This window comes from Cucurbita maxima, unplaced genomic scaffold (genome assembly GCF_002738345.1).
Source record: "Cucurbita maxima cultivar Rimu unplaced genomic scaffold, Cmax_1.0 Cma_Scf00017, whole genome shotgun sequence".
Classification (NCBI taxonomy): Eukaryota; Viridiplantae; Streptophyta; class Magnoliopsida; order Cucurbitales; family Cucurbitaceae; genus Cucurbita; species Cucurbita maxima.
This window is the reverse complement of record NW_019272033.1, coordinates 2,239,952-2,259,125: the sequence shown is the minus strand read 5'-3', so window position 1 is coordinate 2,259,125 and position 19,174 is coordinate 2,239,952. Positions and strand designations below refer to the sequence as shown.

At 35.6% G+C, this 19,174-nt stretch overlaps 4 protein-coding genes across 7 annotated transcripts; 3 read left to right on the top strand and 1 right to left on the bottom strand.

Moving 5' to 3' along the window:
• Nucleotides 1-4,719: 4,719 nt before the first annotated feature.
• On the top strand, nucleotides 4,720-6,253 carry LOC111492163 (RING-H2 finger protein ATL34-like). The gene has a single exon (XM_023141421.1). It carries the CDS (start codon nucleotides 4,909-4,911, stop codon nucleotides 6,019-6,021), a length of 1,113 nt encoding a protein of 370 aa, XP_022997189.1. The 5' UTR covers nucleotides 4,720-4,908; the 3' UTR covers nucleotides 6,022-6,253.
• A 488-nt stretch (nucleotides 6,254-6,741) lies between these two features.
• Nucleotides 6,742-8,292, top strand: LOC111492184 (putative clathrin assembly protein At4g40080). The gene has a single exon (XM_023141447.1). It carries the CDS (start codon nucleotides 7,083-7,085, stop codon nucleotides 8,079-8,081), a length of 999 nt encoding a protein of 332 aa, XP_022997215.1. The 5' UTR covers nucleotides 6,742-7,082; the 3' UTR covers nucleotides 8,082-8,292.
• Nucleotides 8,293-9,163: 871 nt separating this feature from the next.
• On the bottom strand, nucleotides 9,164-11,757 carry LOC111492126 (protein DETOXIFICATION 27-like). The gene is made up of 8 exons (XM_023141351.1): nucleotides 11,375-11,757; nucleotides 10,746-11,287; nucleotides 10,572-10,658; nucleotides 10,124-10,180; nucleotides 9,796-10,034; nucleotides 9,600-9,718; nucleotides 9,429-9,518; nucleotides 9,164-9,344 (listed from the first exon to the last, which is right to left on the bottom strand). The coding sequence occupies exons 1-8, from the start codon at nucleotides 11,651-11,653 to the stop codon at nucleotides 9,273-9,275; spliced, it is 1,485 nt and encodes a 494-aa protein (XP_022997119.1). The 5' UTR covers nucleotides 11,654-11,757; the 3' UTR covers nucleotides 9,164-9,272.
• A 5,160-nt stretch (nucleotides 11,758-16,917) lies between these two features.
• Nucleotides 16,918-18,851, top strand: LOC111492153 (purine permease 3-like). Of its 4 annotated transcripts, none has more exons than XM_023141407.1 (4): nucleotides 16,918-16,997; nucleotides 17,142-17,352; nucleotides 17,428-18,229; nucleotides 18,306-18,851. In XM_023141407.1, the coding sequence occupies exons 2-4, from the start codon at nucleotides 17,300-17,302 to the stop codon at nucleotides 18,630-18,632; spliced, it is 1,182 nt and encodes a 393-aa protein (XP_022997175.1). In that variant the 5' UTR covers nucleotides 16,918-16,997; nucleotides 17,142-17,299; the 3' UTR covers nucleotides 18,633-18,851. The 4 variants fall into 4 exon arrangements, with proteins under 4 accessions (XP_022997175.1, XP_022997174.1, XP_022997176.1 ...); XM_023141406.1 differs by having other exon boundaries at nucleotides 16,925-16,997; nucleotides 17,151-17,352; XM_023141408.1 differs by lacking the exon at nucleotides 16,918-16,997 and having other exon boundaries at nucleotides 17,044-17,352; nucleotides 17,467-18,229.
• The last annotated feature ends 323 nt before the right edge of the window (nucleotides 18,852-19,174 follow it).

Below are 19,174 nucleotides of genomic sequence, written 5' to 3'. Positions count from 1 at the left end.
TTTTTTTTTTTTTTTTTTTTTTTTTTTTTTTTTTTTTTTTTTTTTTTTTTACATACCTCTTCTTACCTTACTCTTAATCTTGAAATTAAAAAATAATAATAAATTTTGAACCAAGATTCTTTCTTGATTGAATAATTGGCACCAACAACAATTTTTGAGTATGCCAAGCAAGGATTCAAAATAAGAACAAAATTTACGTTTAAATTAAATAAATAAATAAATATATATATAGAACTTGGCCTCATGTGGCCACATTTGATTGGCTTACACCTTTTGTCCTTATACCTTAAAAATACAAGATTTGTTTTTTCCTTCTACACCCACGGGTGATGCTATACTTGTCTTAATCATAAATTTTTTAGTTTAGAGTTATGATATTAGAGACACTAATCGAGTTTAATTAGTTTAATCATGTGAAGTTACTTCAAAATTTTGCTAACTTTAATTTAATAAACTAAATATTTGTGTTTGAGTTTATACACTTTCTTTGTTATTAGATCGTAAAGTGGCGTAACAGTGACTCGAACCCAAAAATGACATTCGAACACTGATATTGTTGTTAGATGATGAAAGTCCCACATCCAATAGTTTAGAGAATGATAATGGGTTTATAATCAAAGAATGCTCTCTCTATTTGTATGAAGCCTTTTAGACTGAGAACTTATACTCAAAGTGGACAATATCATACAATTGTGGAGAGTCGTGTTTATCTAACAATTGATACATGATATGTCAGTATCTTAATTAAAAAATGAAACAGTGTTAAGAGGGGGACATGGTTGCAGAGGAATCCATGCGAGGTTAGAAACAGCCACTTTGGTAATCATCTACCTTCACGACTATGCTATTTTTGTGTCCCACACCCTTTCCAACGCTACTTACTGTTCTTCTGCTCCAATTTTTTTTTTTTTTTTTTAAATCTTTAAAATGCTTATTATTTTTCGGATTCTTATACTATTGTTTTTTTTAATAAAAACATTATAATATACACAAATTAACCCACATTTCTATGTCACATTCTCAGACCTATGAGTTTAATTGCTTCAATCGAATATTCCTTATTGCTTTGTGTTCTGTGTTTCCTTTTTTTCTTTTCATCTTCATTTTAACATTTATTTACAAAATTGGTATATTTAAAAGTATTAAATTACAATAAATAAATATATATATTTTCGACATTTATTAAGAAATATTGGAATTAAAAATAATTTATTATTTATGACCAAGTAGGAGGGAACCAAACTGGCATTCCTTTGAATGTAACGCCCAAATCTGTAATTTACTAGATTCGATGACCAATCAAGTCCCCATTTTTTAATTAAAAAAAAAAAAGCACTAATTTCTGTAATAATTAATTACAAAGTATTTTTTCAAGAAAATAAAATAATGGAAATCATTGATTGATGAAGGCTACTGTTTGAAGTATGGGATTTTACTGCCACGTCATCATTTCCTTCATTTTCTTCGTAGTACTTATATCCATTTAAATATTAATGCATAACTCATTAATATTTTTCTAACATTATAATAAAAAAAAAAAAAAATGGAATTGCATGTGTTGACCGTAAACTCCGGTCACCAGAAACCCTAATCTGTGCATGTGGGAACAACGTACAAGGTGGCCATAATAATAAATAAATAAATAAATAAAAACCCTAAGTTTGTAGAGTTATTAAGGTGGTGAGATTTGGATTTATTTAAGATTTTTAATTACCTAAAAGCGTGTTTGGATAAACGACGAGATGTTGGGACCTGAAATTGTGGGAAGCTGTTGTTTAATTTTGTAAATAAATAATTAGTGAGTAATAAAAAAACTGTATTATTCTCCAAATCATGGGTTAATATAAATGATTAAATTGTGTGGCTGTATTTCTCTTGGTTTCCGATTCCCGATTAACTCATTAATTAAACCTAATTAAGCTGTGTTTAATCCCCATATCATATACTTAATATTCGTGTACAGTTCAAGTCCCAAGGCTTGGCTCTTCTTGTATTACACGACAGACCATCCATGCATTTTGCTACCTCCCAGATGTGCCACTAGATTCTCTTTTTTTTATAACTCATATTTGAATTATAACAAATAATTCGAATAAAATGTGATTCATTTAATTACGTGGAAATTATTTATTATATATATATATATATATATTATTCCCTTTCCTCCCAGATGTGCTACTAGATTCTCTTTTCTTTTTTCTTTTTTTCTTTTTCGTCTGCATTTTTCTGTCACTCCATTTCTTGCCAAATGACGTGGAAAGTTTTTTTTTTTTTTTTTTTTTTCTGTCTTTTGAATTTCTTTTTGAAAGAGGAAAAAATGGTACGAAAAAATTAAGGGAAATTATTCGATTATTTTATGTAAATTTAAAAGATTAAAAATTGATTTACCCTTCAATTTTAAAATATGCTCCTATGTTTTAGGGTGTAACGTGGAGCGGTGTGATTGGGTTAAAGAAAGAGACAAGTTGGGGTAGCAGTCAGCCGTACACGTGTTGTCAAGGGGTCCACGTGGTGTGGATGCACCAAAGCCTACGCTACCATTTACCGCGCCTAAACCCAACTACCCGCCATTCCCCGTCGTCAAATCCACCGCCTTTTCTTCTTTTCTTTTCATCTATTTTCGCCTTTTTTTTTCTTTTTTTTTTTTCCCTCCCTTTTGCTTGTCGTGTCTTTTACTCCTTTTTTCTTCTTTTCCCCAACTTTTTTGCGTTTTTATTCATTTATTTATATCATTTTTTTTAATTTACTGTTTAATCTAAATAAAAAATAATAATTAGATTCCTTTTTTTTTTTTTTTTTTGTTTCAAATCAGATGAAACCTCCAAATTATTCCTCAAATTTCAAATCATTGGATTTTTTTTATAAAATAACTATTATATATCAATTTTTGCTTTAAAACTAATTTCTTTTAATGAATTATAAAATATATATTATCTAATTATTCATAGAAAAATAAAACAAAAATTAGATTTTTTTTTTAAATTTCATTTAAATTAGTTTATTGGAAATCATTGAGAGAATTTAAGTAAAATTTGAAATTATTTTGCAAAGAGAATTGAGGTTTATATGCCACCCCAACGTATATAAGTTTGTATGGAAAAATTTCAAATGCATCTACTATAGAGAAGTTTCATAGAAAGCGCGTTTAAAAATCATAAAGTTGACAATGATACGTAATAGGCCAAAGCAAACATTGTTTGTTAGCACTAGGCTTGACCTGTTACAAATGGTATTATAGCCAAACACTAGTAGTGTGTCAGTGAGAATGTTGGGCTCCTAAGGAAGTGGATTGTGATGAAGGTGTTTTGAAAATCTCTCTATAGTAAATGTGTTTAAAAGCGTGAGGCTGACGGTGATACGTAAGAGCCAAAGTGAACAATATTTGTTAGCGGCGAGTTTTGAGCTGTTATAAATGGTATTAGAGTCAGACACCAAGCGGTGTATCAACGAGGACATTAGACTCCTAAAGAGGTGGATTATGATAAGAGGTGGATTATTAAAACGACTCACCTACTGTGGTGCTTGTTGGTTGGGTCCTGTGATTGAAGGAACATAACGGGCCAAATTCAGCCACTTTTTCAGTAAGCCCGTTTGTAAGTTGGCCCATTTAAAAGGTGTCGGCCCACGTTTGAAATGGGCCAGTGAGTCCAAATGGATCCGAACGATAGAGGGTTAATTTAGGGATTAAAAATTCAAAGGGTTCCTGGAATGGGGATTCATTATTGTTGTTGTCGTTATCCTCGTATTTTGTAAGAGGATCCGTCAGTTCTGTTTGCTAACGTGGCTAACACTCACGTGGATAATCAGATAATATGGGCCCTATAATTTGTTCAAAAGTCAACCCTCTGACATGGTCAAAGATAAACCACCAACTCACACCTTTCAAAAAACAAATATCTATTTTGTTTTTTTTCTCTAAATTTTAATTAAAAAAAAAACCATATGTACTCTGTGACTTCCCATGAATGAGAAGTACATGAATGAATTGACAAATAGATTTTCAGTGACTAAATCATAAAAATTTCATAATTTAAGCATGTTTCACAATTCTAGTATGCGTGTGAGCGAGTAAGGACGAATCATGCTGAAAATAAATGGGTTAGTTTAGTGTTTGATAATAGTCTTCACTTTTAGAATCGAGAGGTAAGTAACATGACTATGTTGTGGAGGATGCAAAAGAATGACAGAGATATCTGTTAGACGAACACGACTCTCCACAATGGTATGATATTGTCCACTTTGAGCATAAGTTCTCATGACTTTGCTTTGGGCTTTCCAAAAGGCCTCACACCAATTGAGAGTGTATTCTTAGATTATAAACCCATGATCATTCCCTAAATTAACCGATGTGGGACTTTCATCATCCAACACCTCCCCTCGAACAAACCACGCCTCCCCTTAATCGACGCTCGACTCCTTTGGAGTCTTAGTTCGAGGGGAGGTGTTGGATGATGAAAGTCCCACATCGGTTAATTTAGGGAATGGTGGGTTTATAATCTAAGAATACACTCTCCATTGGGATGAGACCTTTTGGGAAGCCCAAAGCAAAGCCATGAGAGCTTATGCTCAAAGTGGACAATATCATACCATTGTGGAGAGTCGTGTTCGTCTAACAATATCAAGATCCTGAATTTGAATTTCGAATCTTAATCCCAACACAATACGTTACATATATGATATACAATGTGTAATTTAATATATTTTTCAACGTGTGTTTAAGTAAGATATTAGGTGGCTTAGAAAATTGAACTATAAGCATCTCTAACACCTAGTTAGTACATATCATAATGATTAATTAGAATTTAATTATAATATTATATCACCCAATTTCCAAACTGGCCGGAGCTCAACGTGTTGCTTATCTCTGTCTCTCTCTTTGTTTCTCTCTGTTTCTTGTTCCTTTTCCAAATGACCTCTCCACCCCTCCGCCGCTGCCATGTCCTCACCGGCTTCCTTATCCATTCCATTCTCCTCTCCCACATCTCTCTCGCCGCCGCCCAATCTGGAGGACCCGCTGTTCCCAGTCCGCCGGAGATGTACTCTTTCAAACAGACAATCAGCAAACGAATGGCCGTCGTTTTGATTGTTCTCGTTTGCTTCTTTATCGTTCTTGCCCTCCTCTCCGTTTACACCCGCCAGTGCAACGATCAACGTTTTGGCGGCCACCTTCTCCTCCCCACAGCCGCAGAAGGAATCAACGGCCGACCAAGAAGGGCGGCGCGTGGTCTCGATGCGGCTGTTATAGCTTCTTTCCCAACATTCGTGTATTCCAACGTAAAGGGTCTCAAAATTGGGAAAGGCGCATTGGAATGCGCCGTTTGTTTATCCGAATTCGAAGATGATAATACGCTGCGTTTGTTGCCGAAATGTAGCCATGTCTTCCACTCCGATTGCATCGACGCTTGGTTGGTGTCTCACTCTACCTGCCCTGTTTGCCGCGCCAGTCTCGTCCCCAAACCCGGCGACATCTCCTTTGCTGCTCTGCTCGATTCCGATTCAAGAATCCACGGCGATGACGGAAATCGAGTGGCCGGATTGGAAAATTGTCAAGTGGGTATACGAATTCCAGAGGGGAATCCCCAAAATCAGGGATTGAATCAGAACGGTCCAATTAGGTCGCGATCGACGGGATGGAGATTGATCGGACTGTTCCCTCGATCCCACTCGACGGGACACTCGCTGGTTCAAATAGGGGCGGATTACGAAAGGTTTACTCTGAGATTGCCGACGGAGGTGAGAAGTGAGCTGTTGAATTCGAATTTGAATCGGGCGAGGAGCTGCGTGGCGTTGCCGAGGGTGCAGAGTTCGAGACAGGGGTATCGTAGTGAATTGGGGAAAAATGGGTTTGTGGGCAATCGAAGCCGCAGTGGGCGTTCGGAGTGGTGGACATTTTTCCCGGCGACGCCGTTGTTCAGAAGGGAGGGTTCTAGAAATGATGCAAATGTGAATGTGAATGGAGACGGCGGTGGACGGCCGTTTGTACGATTGCGAGATGATGGACATGGTCAAAGTCAACAATAACGTTGACGGTGTTGGCTTCTGGACATTTGGGCCGATGTGGGCTTTTGTGTGATTTTCTTAAATTTAATTTTATAAAGAAAAAGAAAATTCGAATTTCTACGGGAAGAAGGGTAAACGGTCAAAAGTGATTAGTTGTGGCGCGTGGGACACACGCGTGTATAGAAAGTGTTGATATTTTGTTAATAAATTAGGAAAAAGTATTTACATATGTAAAATTAAGTGGTTATTTGTTGAAAATTATTCATAATTTTTTTTAATTATTTGAAAATTATTTGTTTTCATTTTAATAGAAATTATAGCGGAAGTAAAATTAGCACCGTAACAACCCAAGATCACTACCGACAGATATTGTCTTTTTTGAGCTTTTTCTTTCGAGCTTCTCCTTAAGGCACCAGACAATATGCCAGTGGAGACGTTGTGCCTTGAATGGAGGTGGATTATGAGATTTCACATCAATTGGAGAGGGGAACGACTGTCAGCAAAGACATTAGGCTTTGAAGGGGGGTGAATTGTGAGATCTCACCTTGTTAAGAATGAGAATTATAATTGGGATCGAAGGTGTGTGATCTTCATTGATATTCATAACGTTTAAATAAGATACAAGCTACCAACAATGGTCAAATAAACAAAAAAAAAATGATTATAAATAACGATATTATGCTCTATAAAACACGATTTCGATGGTAGGATAAGAAAAGAATAGACAATTGGTATAATTTGGAATTAGAATGTCTCTGAAAAAAGAATGTGATTATATTTATATATTTAATATTATTTGTGGCGCCGACAAACTGACCAAAAATTATGGAAATTACCTATAAACTTCCGAATTTAGAAGAATGAAACATCCAAGAAAAGAATTTAAAAAAGAAAAAAAATACAACATTGGTTACCGTGTGACAATAATTCATCAATGTGAATCATTATTTTAACGTTTTGCTTTCCAAATATATAAAATTAAAAAAAAGAAAAGAAAAAAAAAAAGAGTCAAAGTTGGATCCTTTTATTTGATCGCCTTCCGTTTCTCAGTTGTTATTGATCGATCGTATGAACAATATGCAATGGCCATAGATCAGACCAAGAAGCTCAAGAATCTCATCGACGCTTTCAAAGATCAGGCCTCAATAATCAAAGCCACTTTCTCAATTCATCGCCGTTCATCTTCCATTAAAGTCGCCGTCGTCCGTGCCACCACGCACGGCGCCAGAAACCCACCTTCCGACGCCCGACTCGCTGCTCTGTTAGCCCTTGGAAATGACTTCCGTTCCTCCACGGCATTTGTCTGCATCCAAGCCTTGATGGAACGGCTTCATACAACCACGAGCGCCGCCGTGGCCATGAAATCGCTTTTCACTCTGCATATAATTGTAATTCGAGGTCCGTTTAATCTGAGGGATGAGGTGGCGTTTTCCCCTTATTACGGAGGGCGAAATTTTCTAAATTTGTCCGCGTTTCGCGACGTATCGGACTCGGAGATGAGCGAGTTGTCGTGTTGGGTGAGATGGTATGCAGGGGTTGTGGAACATATCAGGAAATTGGATTGGATTCTGTATTTTCGTTCAAGAAATCCCGAAATTGTGGAAGGTAAAGACAGGAAGATTCCCGAATTGTTGGAGGAATTGGATGTTCTTTTGGGTTTTTTAGAGCGGATTTCGGAAGTTCCCGAGTCGTTGCATGTCCAGAAATCGGATTTGGTTTACGAGGTTGTGAGATTGGTTCTGGAGAGTTACCGGTTGGTGCAGAGGGAGATTCGGGTCCGAGTTAACGAAATCGGAAACAGAGTCGAGTGGCTGAGTCGGGACGAGTTAACCGAGTCGGTGGAGATTCTGACTCGGATGGAAAATTGCAGAAGGAAAGTGAGTGTGTTGTTTGTGAACAGAGGGAAGAACGATGAGTTGTGGGAACTGGTGACGTGTACGAAAGGGAAACTGGTGGAGCGGAGGAGGAGGATGACGACAATGACCGAGTCGACTCGGTTGTGGAACCCGTTTGTTGAACCGGGTTCATTGAGACCGTTGGGCCCGGCTTTGCTTCCACTGACCGTTTCAACGGTAGGATAGTTCGAACCTTTTGTCTGTTTCTTTGAGCTTGAAATCCGTTAAAAAGAAAGGATTTTTTTTTTTTTTTTTTTTTTTTTTGAAAAATGTGAAAAAGTTACCTGTTATGTTTTTTTATTCCTTGGGTTTTGAGTTTTTACTCATTGTAAAGTGTATTGGTGTGGCTTTGTGCATAAATGACGTTAAATGAAATGGTTCGGTTTAGTTTGGGTTAGATTATTTTTTATGAGAAATAAATATATATATATTTTTAATAATTAAGGAAAGAACCCGACAACATTGTCGAGCTAAATTGGGTTGTAAACTTTATTCAGGTTGGTCAAGTTACCAACCCATGATTGGTCGAGCGAGATAAATATTATATCCTCATTCTTTATTTTACTTTACATAAATGGTTAATTAATTAATTAATTAGTATAATAATAACATTATATATACAAAATATAAAGTTGAAAATAAACATAATTAATGAAGGATCAAACGAGAGATATACAAATGTTTTGTAAAATATTTTAGGGCGGAGTCTTATCCTATAGTTGGGTTGGGTTATGACATATTTATAATGTTATGACGTTAATTAAAAATTTATATTTAAATCTTCAAATATTCAACAATATACTTTATAATTAAATAGGACGTCAACATCTTGTACTAAAAAAAAATATGAAAATATTAACAAGGGGGTGAATTTAATGGCCGAATAAAATTTCAAATAATTTTAATTTTAATAATTTAAGCCTTTAATTTCGTATTTAGTTACGTGTTTTGGTATTAAATTTTCTCAATAGTAGCATTTAATAGGTAATTAAACTTTAAATTTGTGTTAAATAGGTTTATAAATTTCAAAAGATGTCGATATGGATAGTTGTGATTGTGTTGCGTGGGTGTTGGTGGGCATGTTGTGTGTGAAAGGGTGATGGGAGTGTTGGTGTGGCAATCGTCCGCTCTGAGTGAGTCAAACCAACGTTGGATACCTACGACCAAGCAACATATACTCAAGCTTCTGACCTCGATTTCTTCTCAAACAAAAGAGTATGAGCATTAGTGTTTGCTATGCTTTACAACGTTTGAAACGAAGACATAAATTAATTAAGGTAAATCTACTATCTCTCTCACTAATACATCTGAATATAAGAAATTAAAAATGGTGTGAAAAGTGGTACACCACAATAAAACATTATTAAAATATTATTATTACGCCACAAGAAGCTTCTCATTGTCCTGAGGTGTCGACCACTCCTCTACGTGCTTCAATGCTTTCTCAGCCTAAATTTAAGCACCAAATGAATCAAATTAAGATGCCATTAAAACACTTACCATTATAAACACACCAATTCCATTTATTTTTACCTCTTTTTCCCAGTCTGTTCTAATTGTGATGATCATCAATATCAGAGTTTGAAACGCACTTCCTCCAAACAACATCCCTCCCCAAATGCCCTGTTGCAGTAAATTCAAACGAGTCAGTCGTAATCGATACGATTCGAAGAACATAGTTGTAGTAGTTAAGGAAGCACGTACCGATACGCCCGACTTGTAATACCATTGCATGACGAAACCAAGTGGGAGACCTATACCATAATAGCATCCGAGGTTTATGTATGCTACCCAAGCTTGCCAGCCTGATCCAACAGCCACTCCTGCAATATCCCATCTAATTTCTTCAATATTTGAACATAAATAGAATGTGTATCAGTGTTGATCGAGAGGGAAGAACCTGAAAGAACTGGTTGGATGCTGTTTAAGAGGATGGTAATGGCTAGCAGATTGGAGAGGGAATCCACTGCTTCCACTACGTCTCTGCTGCTTGAGAAGATCAGTGCTATCTTGCCATGAAATAGCACTATGACAAGACATATCGCTATTCCAATCACTGTTGACTGCGCCACTGAGACGATTGTTGCAAATTTGGCTGCCTTCCCGTTCCCAGCTCCTAGCTCGTTTGCCACTCTTACTCTGTTCCATATGGATTAAAGAGCTTTTAGTGATTCATTCATTGCTTGTGAAAAAGCTAAAAACTGTTGGTTTTTGTCAAGTGGGTATACCCGACACCAGCTAAGAAGGCTACAGGGATCATCATTTCCCACCCATTGATGCTCATGCTGTACAAGTTTCAACCACAAATTAATGACAATCATAATGATAAAATGAGGGTTGGGAAGATCATAAATGCTTAAAGATCTGATATTGTCTCTCCGTTTTTCTTTTTGGGCTTTACAAAGCATCTATTAGGAAGAGATTTTCACATTCTTATAAATAATGTTTCGTTCTCTTCTATCATCCATCTGCAATTTCACAATCCACCCCTTTGGGGCTAGTGTCATCGCGGACACTTGTTTACTGAAGGGGAACAAAGAGTGTCAGCGAGGATGCTAGGTCCTGATGGGAGTGAATTGTGAGATCTCATATCGGTCGGAGAGGAGAACGAAATACTCTCCCTAACAGAAGGGTGAAGCCCAAACAAAAGAAAAGTTAGTTTACTATTATGCATACCACACGGATAAGGCATCAACAGCGATAGTAGCATTTTCGAGATTTCCGGTCATCAATACGAGGATTCGAAAGTACCAATTCTCCAAGCTGCCATAACCCAATTGAGAATCAAATTGATTAATAAGTAAACTTTTGGAGCAATGGTATTTGATATCTTAAGAGCATAGGAATTACCAGAGCATGAGGCCAGCAGCAATGGAGAGTTTAAGAAATTCCCAAAGTCCATGAAAGGCTTTAACAGAGAATCCAGTCCATGTCAAAGGACACCAACCCCCAACAGTATAGAAATACAACCCCAAACCCAGAACCCACCAAGAAATATCAAGAGCAATAGCAGCCCCAATGACACCAAGCTGCAACTCATAAATGAATAGCCAGCTAGTGACAACATTCACCACCAACCCCACCAAAGACACCCAAGCAATCACAAGGGTCTTATGCTGGCACTGCAAGAACACCTGCAATGGAAACTGAAACGCAAAGCTAAAATGAAGTGGTATTAACCAAATCGCCACCACCCCAGATAGCTCCGCCACATCCTCCGCCTGTCCCAGCATTTTCAGAACCGGAGTAGCATAAACATAAAAGGGAAGTAACAAAAAACAACACAAGAACAGCATTATCCACGACCGCTGCAAGTAAATCCCCAACATATGAAACCTCTTAGCTCCATACGCTTGCCCACATAGCGTCTCCAATGCACTCGCCATACCCAACTGAAAATTTCAAAACAAACATATTCAAACAAACAAACAAACAAAAACCCATTTGAAATAACAAAAAATCATCTCCAAATTTCATACCAATAGCCCAAAATTGAACCCAACAATAACGGTATTAGCAATCGAAATGGAAGCGAGTTCAACATCACCAAGATGACCCGCAAACGCTTGGGTAATAACGTTCATAGAGAAGGTCGCAACACGGGCGAAAATGGTCGGGCCAACAATTAGCCATAGCTTCTGGGTTTCAACCCATAACTTCGACCATAGCTCCTCCGACCGACGAGTTCGATCTTCACCCCTTCGAATCAACGGCTGGTTAAGATCCGACGCCGCATCCGCCTTCACAAGGGCCTCCATCTGGGTTCGATGAGCAGCCCTTCCCTGCCCTTCCCTGCCCTTTTACGACCAAATGAATCAGAAACAAAAACAACAATTCTATATAGCCCTTACGCTGCAAGGGTATATATATATACACATATACATATATATATATATATATATGTAGGCCAGCAATGCGAAAACTTGTAAGCGCAATCGTTTCTCAAATCCTTCAAAGAATTTATTTTCGTTCATATTGTTTACATTAAAAAAAAATTAAAACCGATCCGCAATCCTCTCAACTTGCTAATTAAAGGTAATGTGTTATTAAATTATTGTTTCATTAATTTTTTTTTCATGAAATTTTTGTTGGAAGAACCCAATTGGTTTTTTTTTAATAATTTTTTTAAAAATTAAAAATTAATTTCATAGTCAACCAAATGTGATAAGCAATTTCTTTATTTTAGAGGGAAGGTAACATAACACGTGATATCCTTTTTCTTTTTTAATTATCTTAAATATCTTAAATATTATATCTAATCGCTCGGGTATAAATATTATATAATATTTAAAAAATAAAAAAGGAAAAAGAAATATTTAAATATTTGGACGTGTACACGTCACCTGAATTCAGAGTCTATTGAAAAAGGTTGAGTTGGAGTTTGGTAATGAGACGGCTAAGTGTTTTCAAACAAGTCCAACTAAATAAATGAATAAAGTAATAATTTAATATAATATGTCATTTTCTTAAAATATTTTAATAAATAAAAGTAGTTTTAGTAGTGGTCGGCTTTGCATTACAATAATTCAAATGGTAAATTAATAGAAAAGTAATTTTAAATTACCTTTTTAATCCCTAGTTACTCATCATTAATTATCAGACATATTCTCAACTAACTTTCACGTTTACTTGCTTTCACACCCATCCTATCCATCCCATTATATAAAATCAAATAAATATTTATTATTTCCCGCGTTTTTCCCATTTTAATTTTGACTTTTACGCTCATATTTCTTCCTTATAAGTCTATATCTTTCCCCTAATTAATTAATGTTGGATTTTTCTCGTAACAATTTTACATGTGAATATGTTTGTCGTTTAATAGGAATAGTCACTCAAATTGATTATCTTCTACCGAAGACCAAATCAGGCTGTCACTATTACTCAAATTGATATTCTCGACCAGAAGACCAAATCAAGCGGTCCCCTTTTGGTACCACACCATACCATGTCTTCAATAATTCACATTAAAATCCTTATTTTGTCCTACTCACACTTATTTACCACCTTTAATAATTCATATTCTAAGATTTATATAATTTAATTTAATACTCGATTGATTTATATAGGAGTTGGTATAGCTGAGTTATTTACCGACCAGTTATTATTATAACAAATTCATAGTTAAATAAACATTTTTATGTCTTGAAAATAAGTTCAAATTTGTTATTATTAGGTAGGATTTTGTTGGTATATAGCTACATAAATTATTTCTCCTTTTAATTAAAAAAAAAGGAAAAAAAAAAGGGAAAAAACTGTGAAGCAATCCAAGACAAAAAAGGTAGCAGGTCACCAACCAATCCCCCAATCTAACTCCAACGGAGTAATATTAAAATAAATTTGTTTCTTCTTTTTTAATTTATAAAATTATAAAAAAAAAAAAAATATGATACTGTCCACTTTGACCATTGTCTGAAACTCATGAATACTTTATGGCCGAGGGTGCAGGAGCTATTGTGGCCATTCTGGATTGCGAGGAGGAGGAGCTTGACAGGAAGGACATTTTGGTTTGGGGTGGCTGGCAATCACTTGGGATGGGTCACCGTTGTTGGTCGTCTTCTGCCATTGGGGTCGGCCACCGTTAAAGCTTAGTAATTGGAGGTTTTAAATGCCTCACTTTATTTGTATGCTACCGACTCATCACTATCATTGGTTTTGTCTAAACCCAATTGGCAAAACATGCAAGTTGTCTCATGTATCTTCTATCGACATTTATGTAGTTCATAACTCTCATTTATTTGTTTTATCTTTAACTTGGTTCATATCACTTCTGATTCATTACTCTTGTTTATTTGATTCATAACCATGTAAATTTTTGTGTCTTTTTGTTTGATTTTCGTATGTCTACGAATCTTTTTTTGACATATTTGTTCTAAATTTTATGTTCGAGAAAATGATATTCTTTTTAGACTTTGATGTTGGAAGAATGAGTGTTTTGAACGTGAGGGTTGCAGTATTATAAGGTGGGTGTCTCGAGATGATTAACAAAACATAAACCCACATGGGAGTGTAATTAAGGCTGATTTACTGTTAGATTACCGATGCAAAACAACTCATAATTTATTAATCTCAAGCATGATAGTGAGAGAAAGTGGCCTGGATTCCAGCCGATCATGTGGCCTTTCACAAATGCTACCAAATCACAGCCTCAATTATACCGTCTTCACAAATGCCCAATACCATCGTATTAGAGATAAGATAGTGGACAATGTGCTAGCGAGTAGGCTAAGTTTTGAAGAGGATGGACAATCGATGTGCTAGCAAGGATATTACAGAAGTGGACAGTACCAACTAGGATGCTAAGTCCTAAAAGAGTGGGCTTAAGCGATTGCAGTTTTGTTTCTACCCACAGAGCATATGATCCAGATCATTAATGAGCTATAGATACTCGGGACACGTGTTGGACTACAGTTTTCAGATCTTATAAACACTAAGTATTAAGAAGAAAGGGGTTCTCGTTTTCATGAGGACTGGATCATTCTTGAACATGTTCTTGCACTTTCTGCGCCTTAAGAACACCATTCATATAAGTTGACAATAAATGACTCTTGTTGGATTCAATCAACCAATCCATAGCTGCTGAGTTTCGACCCAAACTTTGGACACAAAATCCTCCCTCCGATTTGCTCACGATGGTCCATATGAAAGAAATAGTGATGTGTTGGGTTTATAAGAAATGTTTTGTTTTCCTCTGTAACTGATTGTGAGATTGTGGAGATCAGTGTCCTACCTAACACACAGTTCATTGTCTAACTCTAATACCATTTGTAATGGCTAAGCCCACCGCTACTAGATATTATACTCTTTCGACTTTCCCCTTAAAGTTTTAAAACATAGGGAGAGATTTCCACACTCTTATAAGAAATATTTCGTTCCATTCTCCAACCAATGTGTGATATCACAATACGGTCTAAAACGAATAACATCTACTAACGGTGGGCTTAAACGATTAGAAATTGTATCAAAGTCAAACACTGAACGGTGTGCCAACGTGGACATTGGGTCTCCAGGGAGGTGGATAAAGAGATCTCACATTAGTTATAGAGGGAGACGAAACATTCGTTACAAGGGTGTAAAAACATTTCCATAACAGAGACATTTTAAAATCTTAAGGAGAAAGCCCAAAAGAAAAGTCGAAAAAGAACACTATCGATTAGCGGTGGGCTTGGGCTTAGACTTAAATACTTTGGGCTTCGGGTCCTTGCCTACCTTTACATAATTGGATTAAATTTTTAGTTTTGAATTAAATTATACAAATATTTAGGCAAGCAAACTAAAAACAAATAGATAAAATTAATCGGGTCCATTAGCATTTAATATTAATAATAATGATAATAATAATAATAATAATAATAATAATAATAATAATAATAATAATAATAAGGTGAAAGCTATCCATTAGCATTTAATATTACATGATAAGTATGAGAAGCTATGGTTGAGATGTGAACGCAAAAGTATATAATAAACATAAAATAATTTAATAACCAAACTTTATTGCTTCGTTCATTTATTTCATAATATAATATAATACTAATATTTACTTGGCTACTTGCATTCACACAGCTGTTTGTAAAATATGTTAGAAGTGAAAATTAAGACGTAAGAATAAGAATCATGGAATATATATAAAATATTAATATGATGTCTCTTTATCAAAATAAAAGGAAGAGAATGTTCCAAATTTTATAATTTACATATGGAGAGATTTCTATCTGTTCAGACCGAGTTGAGATGAAAATTATATTATCAAAGATAAGAATTTTCTCATTTATTCATGTAGGATCGCTCGACAACTCACACACGATCAAAATGAATACAAATAAAAGTACATTTTGAAAGCACTGAATAATTGGTACATATATGGTTTCAATTTACTAAATATAGTTTTTTTAAGATTTAGAAATATACCGTATTTGATACCAAATGTTTACGGACATATTTCACAAATATCATTGGACTCCCTATGCCAACATGATTTTAATTATAAGTCTTAACCTCTATTGTATTTAAGATTGAGCTGTTTGTTGTTGGGTCGAGAAACCAAGTTTTGAGTGTGGAGTGATTTGGTTATAAGTCTTTTAGAACGTGACAATGGTAAGTGAAAGAAGAATAAGTTTGTAATTGGGAATTAATTGATGTAAGTGACTTTACAGCCGGAACGCAATAGTGTAGATTACGTATAAATTTGTAGTTGGGAATCAATTGACCAAAGTGCCTTTATAGTTGGAACTTAAGTTAGGATAATTATGTAATTTTCTAACCTTATTAAAACAGTGTATGCTACGTTGCATTAGACCTAGTTCGATTTTGTAACATATATGTGGTGACCGTTTCGATATAATAATATTCTAAAATCACGCGGTGAAGTGATGTGATTGGATAAGATTTGGGATGGATATAGATTCGGGCCCATCCCTAAATTAAATTTCATATATTCTACTTTTTTTTTTTTAATGATTATTTAATTCAATATTTATATTCCACTTATTATAGATTAATTTAATCCAATATATATATTATTACTTTATAATTTTTATTCCATATTCCACCTATTACAAAAAATAATAATAATTAGAGATACCAAAAAGGAAAAATGCTTTATAATTATGATACGTTTAAAAATAAATGAACTAACCAAAATTAATTTCATAAAATAGTTAATTGATTATAATCATTACAAATAAAATTTTGTATTACCTTAATTTAATTAACTAGTTAATATATTTGGGATGTGGTTCTTCATTAATCACAACAATTTTGGTAAATTAATATCTATATTTTAAAATAAAAATCAATTAAGGAAAAGGAACAAAAAAATTAAAAAAAAAAAAAAATCATGCTTTTGGAAAGGTATACTTAAAAAATGGCATTCATAGGAATAATGGCAAAGTCTAACGGCGATTAAAGGTATCAAAATGTTACCTATTTTGGTTTAGAAATGTGTTGGACATTCACTAAGGGTATCCATCCCGAAAAAACCTATAAAAAGAATCATTTTTACGTGTAGACCATGCCAAATGGTAGAAAGAAAAACTTTTTTCTTCGGGTGAAGCATTGCCATACTTGTTTGTTCCGGAACCGTGATATTCAAAAGTGCAAGTAAGTTCTTCATTTCTTAAAGAAATGAAATATTAGCCCAATAGTTTTAGGACTAAATATCTTTAACAGTATCTTGTGTCTTTGCTTTTGATTTTTTGGTTAATTTTAAATATAAATGAGGAAAATTAAAGTGATTGATATCAGGATGAACAGGTTGAATGCAAAAAGAATGGGACAATAGCTAGTGGGTTTAATGGCCTCAACACTTTAAAGGTGAAAATGGAAGCTTTAATGGCTGCAATTCAAATCTTGTCATAACTCACAGACTACCATAACCAAAAAAGGTTCAGTTCTTGATCAAAATGGAGCCAAATTCACAGGAAACAGAGAAATTTCTAGCCATGGCTGACAGAAGGTAACTCATTATACACATTTGATTCATAATTGATTCGTAATTTGTTTGTTTTTTTGTTCTTGACTGTTTCTCTAGTCTTAGATCTCGAATTAACACTTGCCCTTTAAACGCAAGCCATTCAATCACTCCGGCGAAACCAATTGAGAAGAAACCACCGCAGCCGCAGCCGGAACAGAGCACCGCCATGAAAAGGGCTGTTCTGTTTTTCAACAGTATATTGCTGGCCGTCGGATCCTGCGGCGGTCCCTTAATCACGCGATTATATTTCGTACACGGTGGAAAGTGCGTGTGGCTTTCCAGCTGGCTCCAATCCGGCGGCTGCCCAATTATTTTCATCCCGTTAATAATTAGTTACTTCTTTCGCCGCCGTGCCGCATCGGGTTCCGGTAGCTCGACGAAGATGATATTCGTGAAACTCCGGCTGTTTCTATTCGCCGCCGTAATCGGCTTGATCATTGGCTTCGACAATTACTTGTACACTTACGGCATCTCACGGCTACCGGTTTCCACGTCGGCTTTGATCATTGCATGTCAGTTGGCGTTCACAGCGGTCTTCGCGTACCTGCTAGTGAATCAGAGATTCACACGGTATTCGATAACGGCCATCGTTTTGATGACGACCGGAGCGGCGGTTTTGGCGTCGCACACGAGCGGCGACTTGCCGGCTGGAGTATCCAATAAACAGTACAGAGCAGGGTTCTTGACGACATTGTCGGCGGCGTTTCTGTACGGAATGGTCTTACCGCTAGTGGAATTAACGTACGAAAAATCCAGGCAGAAAATCACGTATACTTTGGTTCTGGAAATTCAGCTGATTTTATCCGTGTTCGCCACCATTTTATCCACCGTCGGCATGTTAATCAACAACGATTTCCAGGTAAATAAAAACAGAGCATTTCCGGCATTAAAGTGAACTTTACTGGGTTAGTTAAATTTTGTAAGAATTGGAACAGGAAATTCGGAGGGAGGCGGCGGAATTCGGATTGGGGGAGACCAAATACTACGTTGTTTTAGTGATGAACGCCGTAATTTGGCAAAGTTTCTTCCTGGGGGTGGTCGGAGTTATTTTCAGCTCGTCGTCTCTGTTTTCGGGGGTATTAATTGCAGTGATGTTGCCGGCGACGGAGATTCTTGGAGTTATTTTTTTGAAGGAGAAGTTTCATGCGGAAAAGGGTGTGTCTTTGGTGCTTAATCTTGGTGGTTTTGTATGTTATTTCTTGGGTGAATTTAAGAATGACCAAACCAAGAAGCCAACAACGTGTCAAATTACGAACGTTTAAACATTTAAACACCCTCTTATGGTGTGAATTTGAGTATCTAAATTGGATGTCTATAACATACACAAATAGTCGAAAATAAAGTGGGTACAAAACAGGTATAGAATGTATTCTATGTAGCTATCTTCGTCCTAGAAGAATTTGATTTTATGATTTTTTTGTCATTTTGAATGGAAATTCGAAGAACTTCTTCGTCCTTACTTTCGGAGAATTGGATTCTAAGAATTTCTTGGTTGTTCGAGATAATTTGATTCTAAAAATTTTATATCATTTCGTATTTAAGAGTTGGTACACGGAATGAATATAATTTTTTATCGTTAAAAAATGGAACCATAATTTTGTTAGTTGGGAGTGGTTGAGATTGCATGGGATGAGACAGACCATAAATCATAGGAAAAGCACCAATAATTATTTAGTCCCGTTGATACGGATTGAAAAAGTTTACTAACTCCACCAATTGAGTTTAGTATAAAAAAAAGTTTCCAACCCAGTTTACAAAATAATGTGAGCTTATTTATTTATATATGTACGATGAACTAGGAATC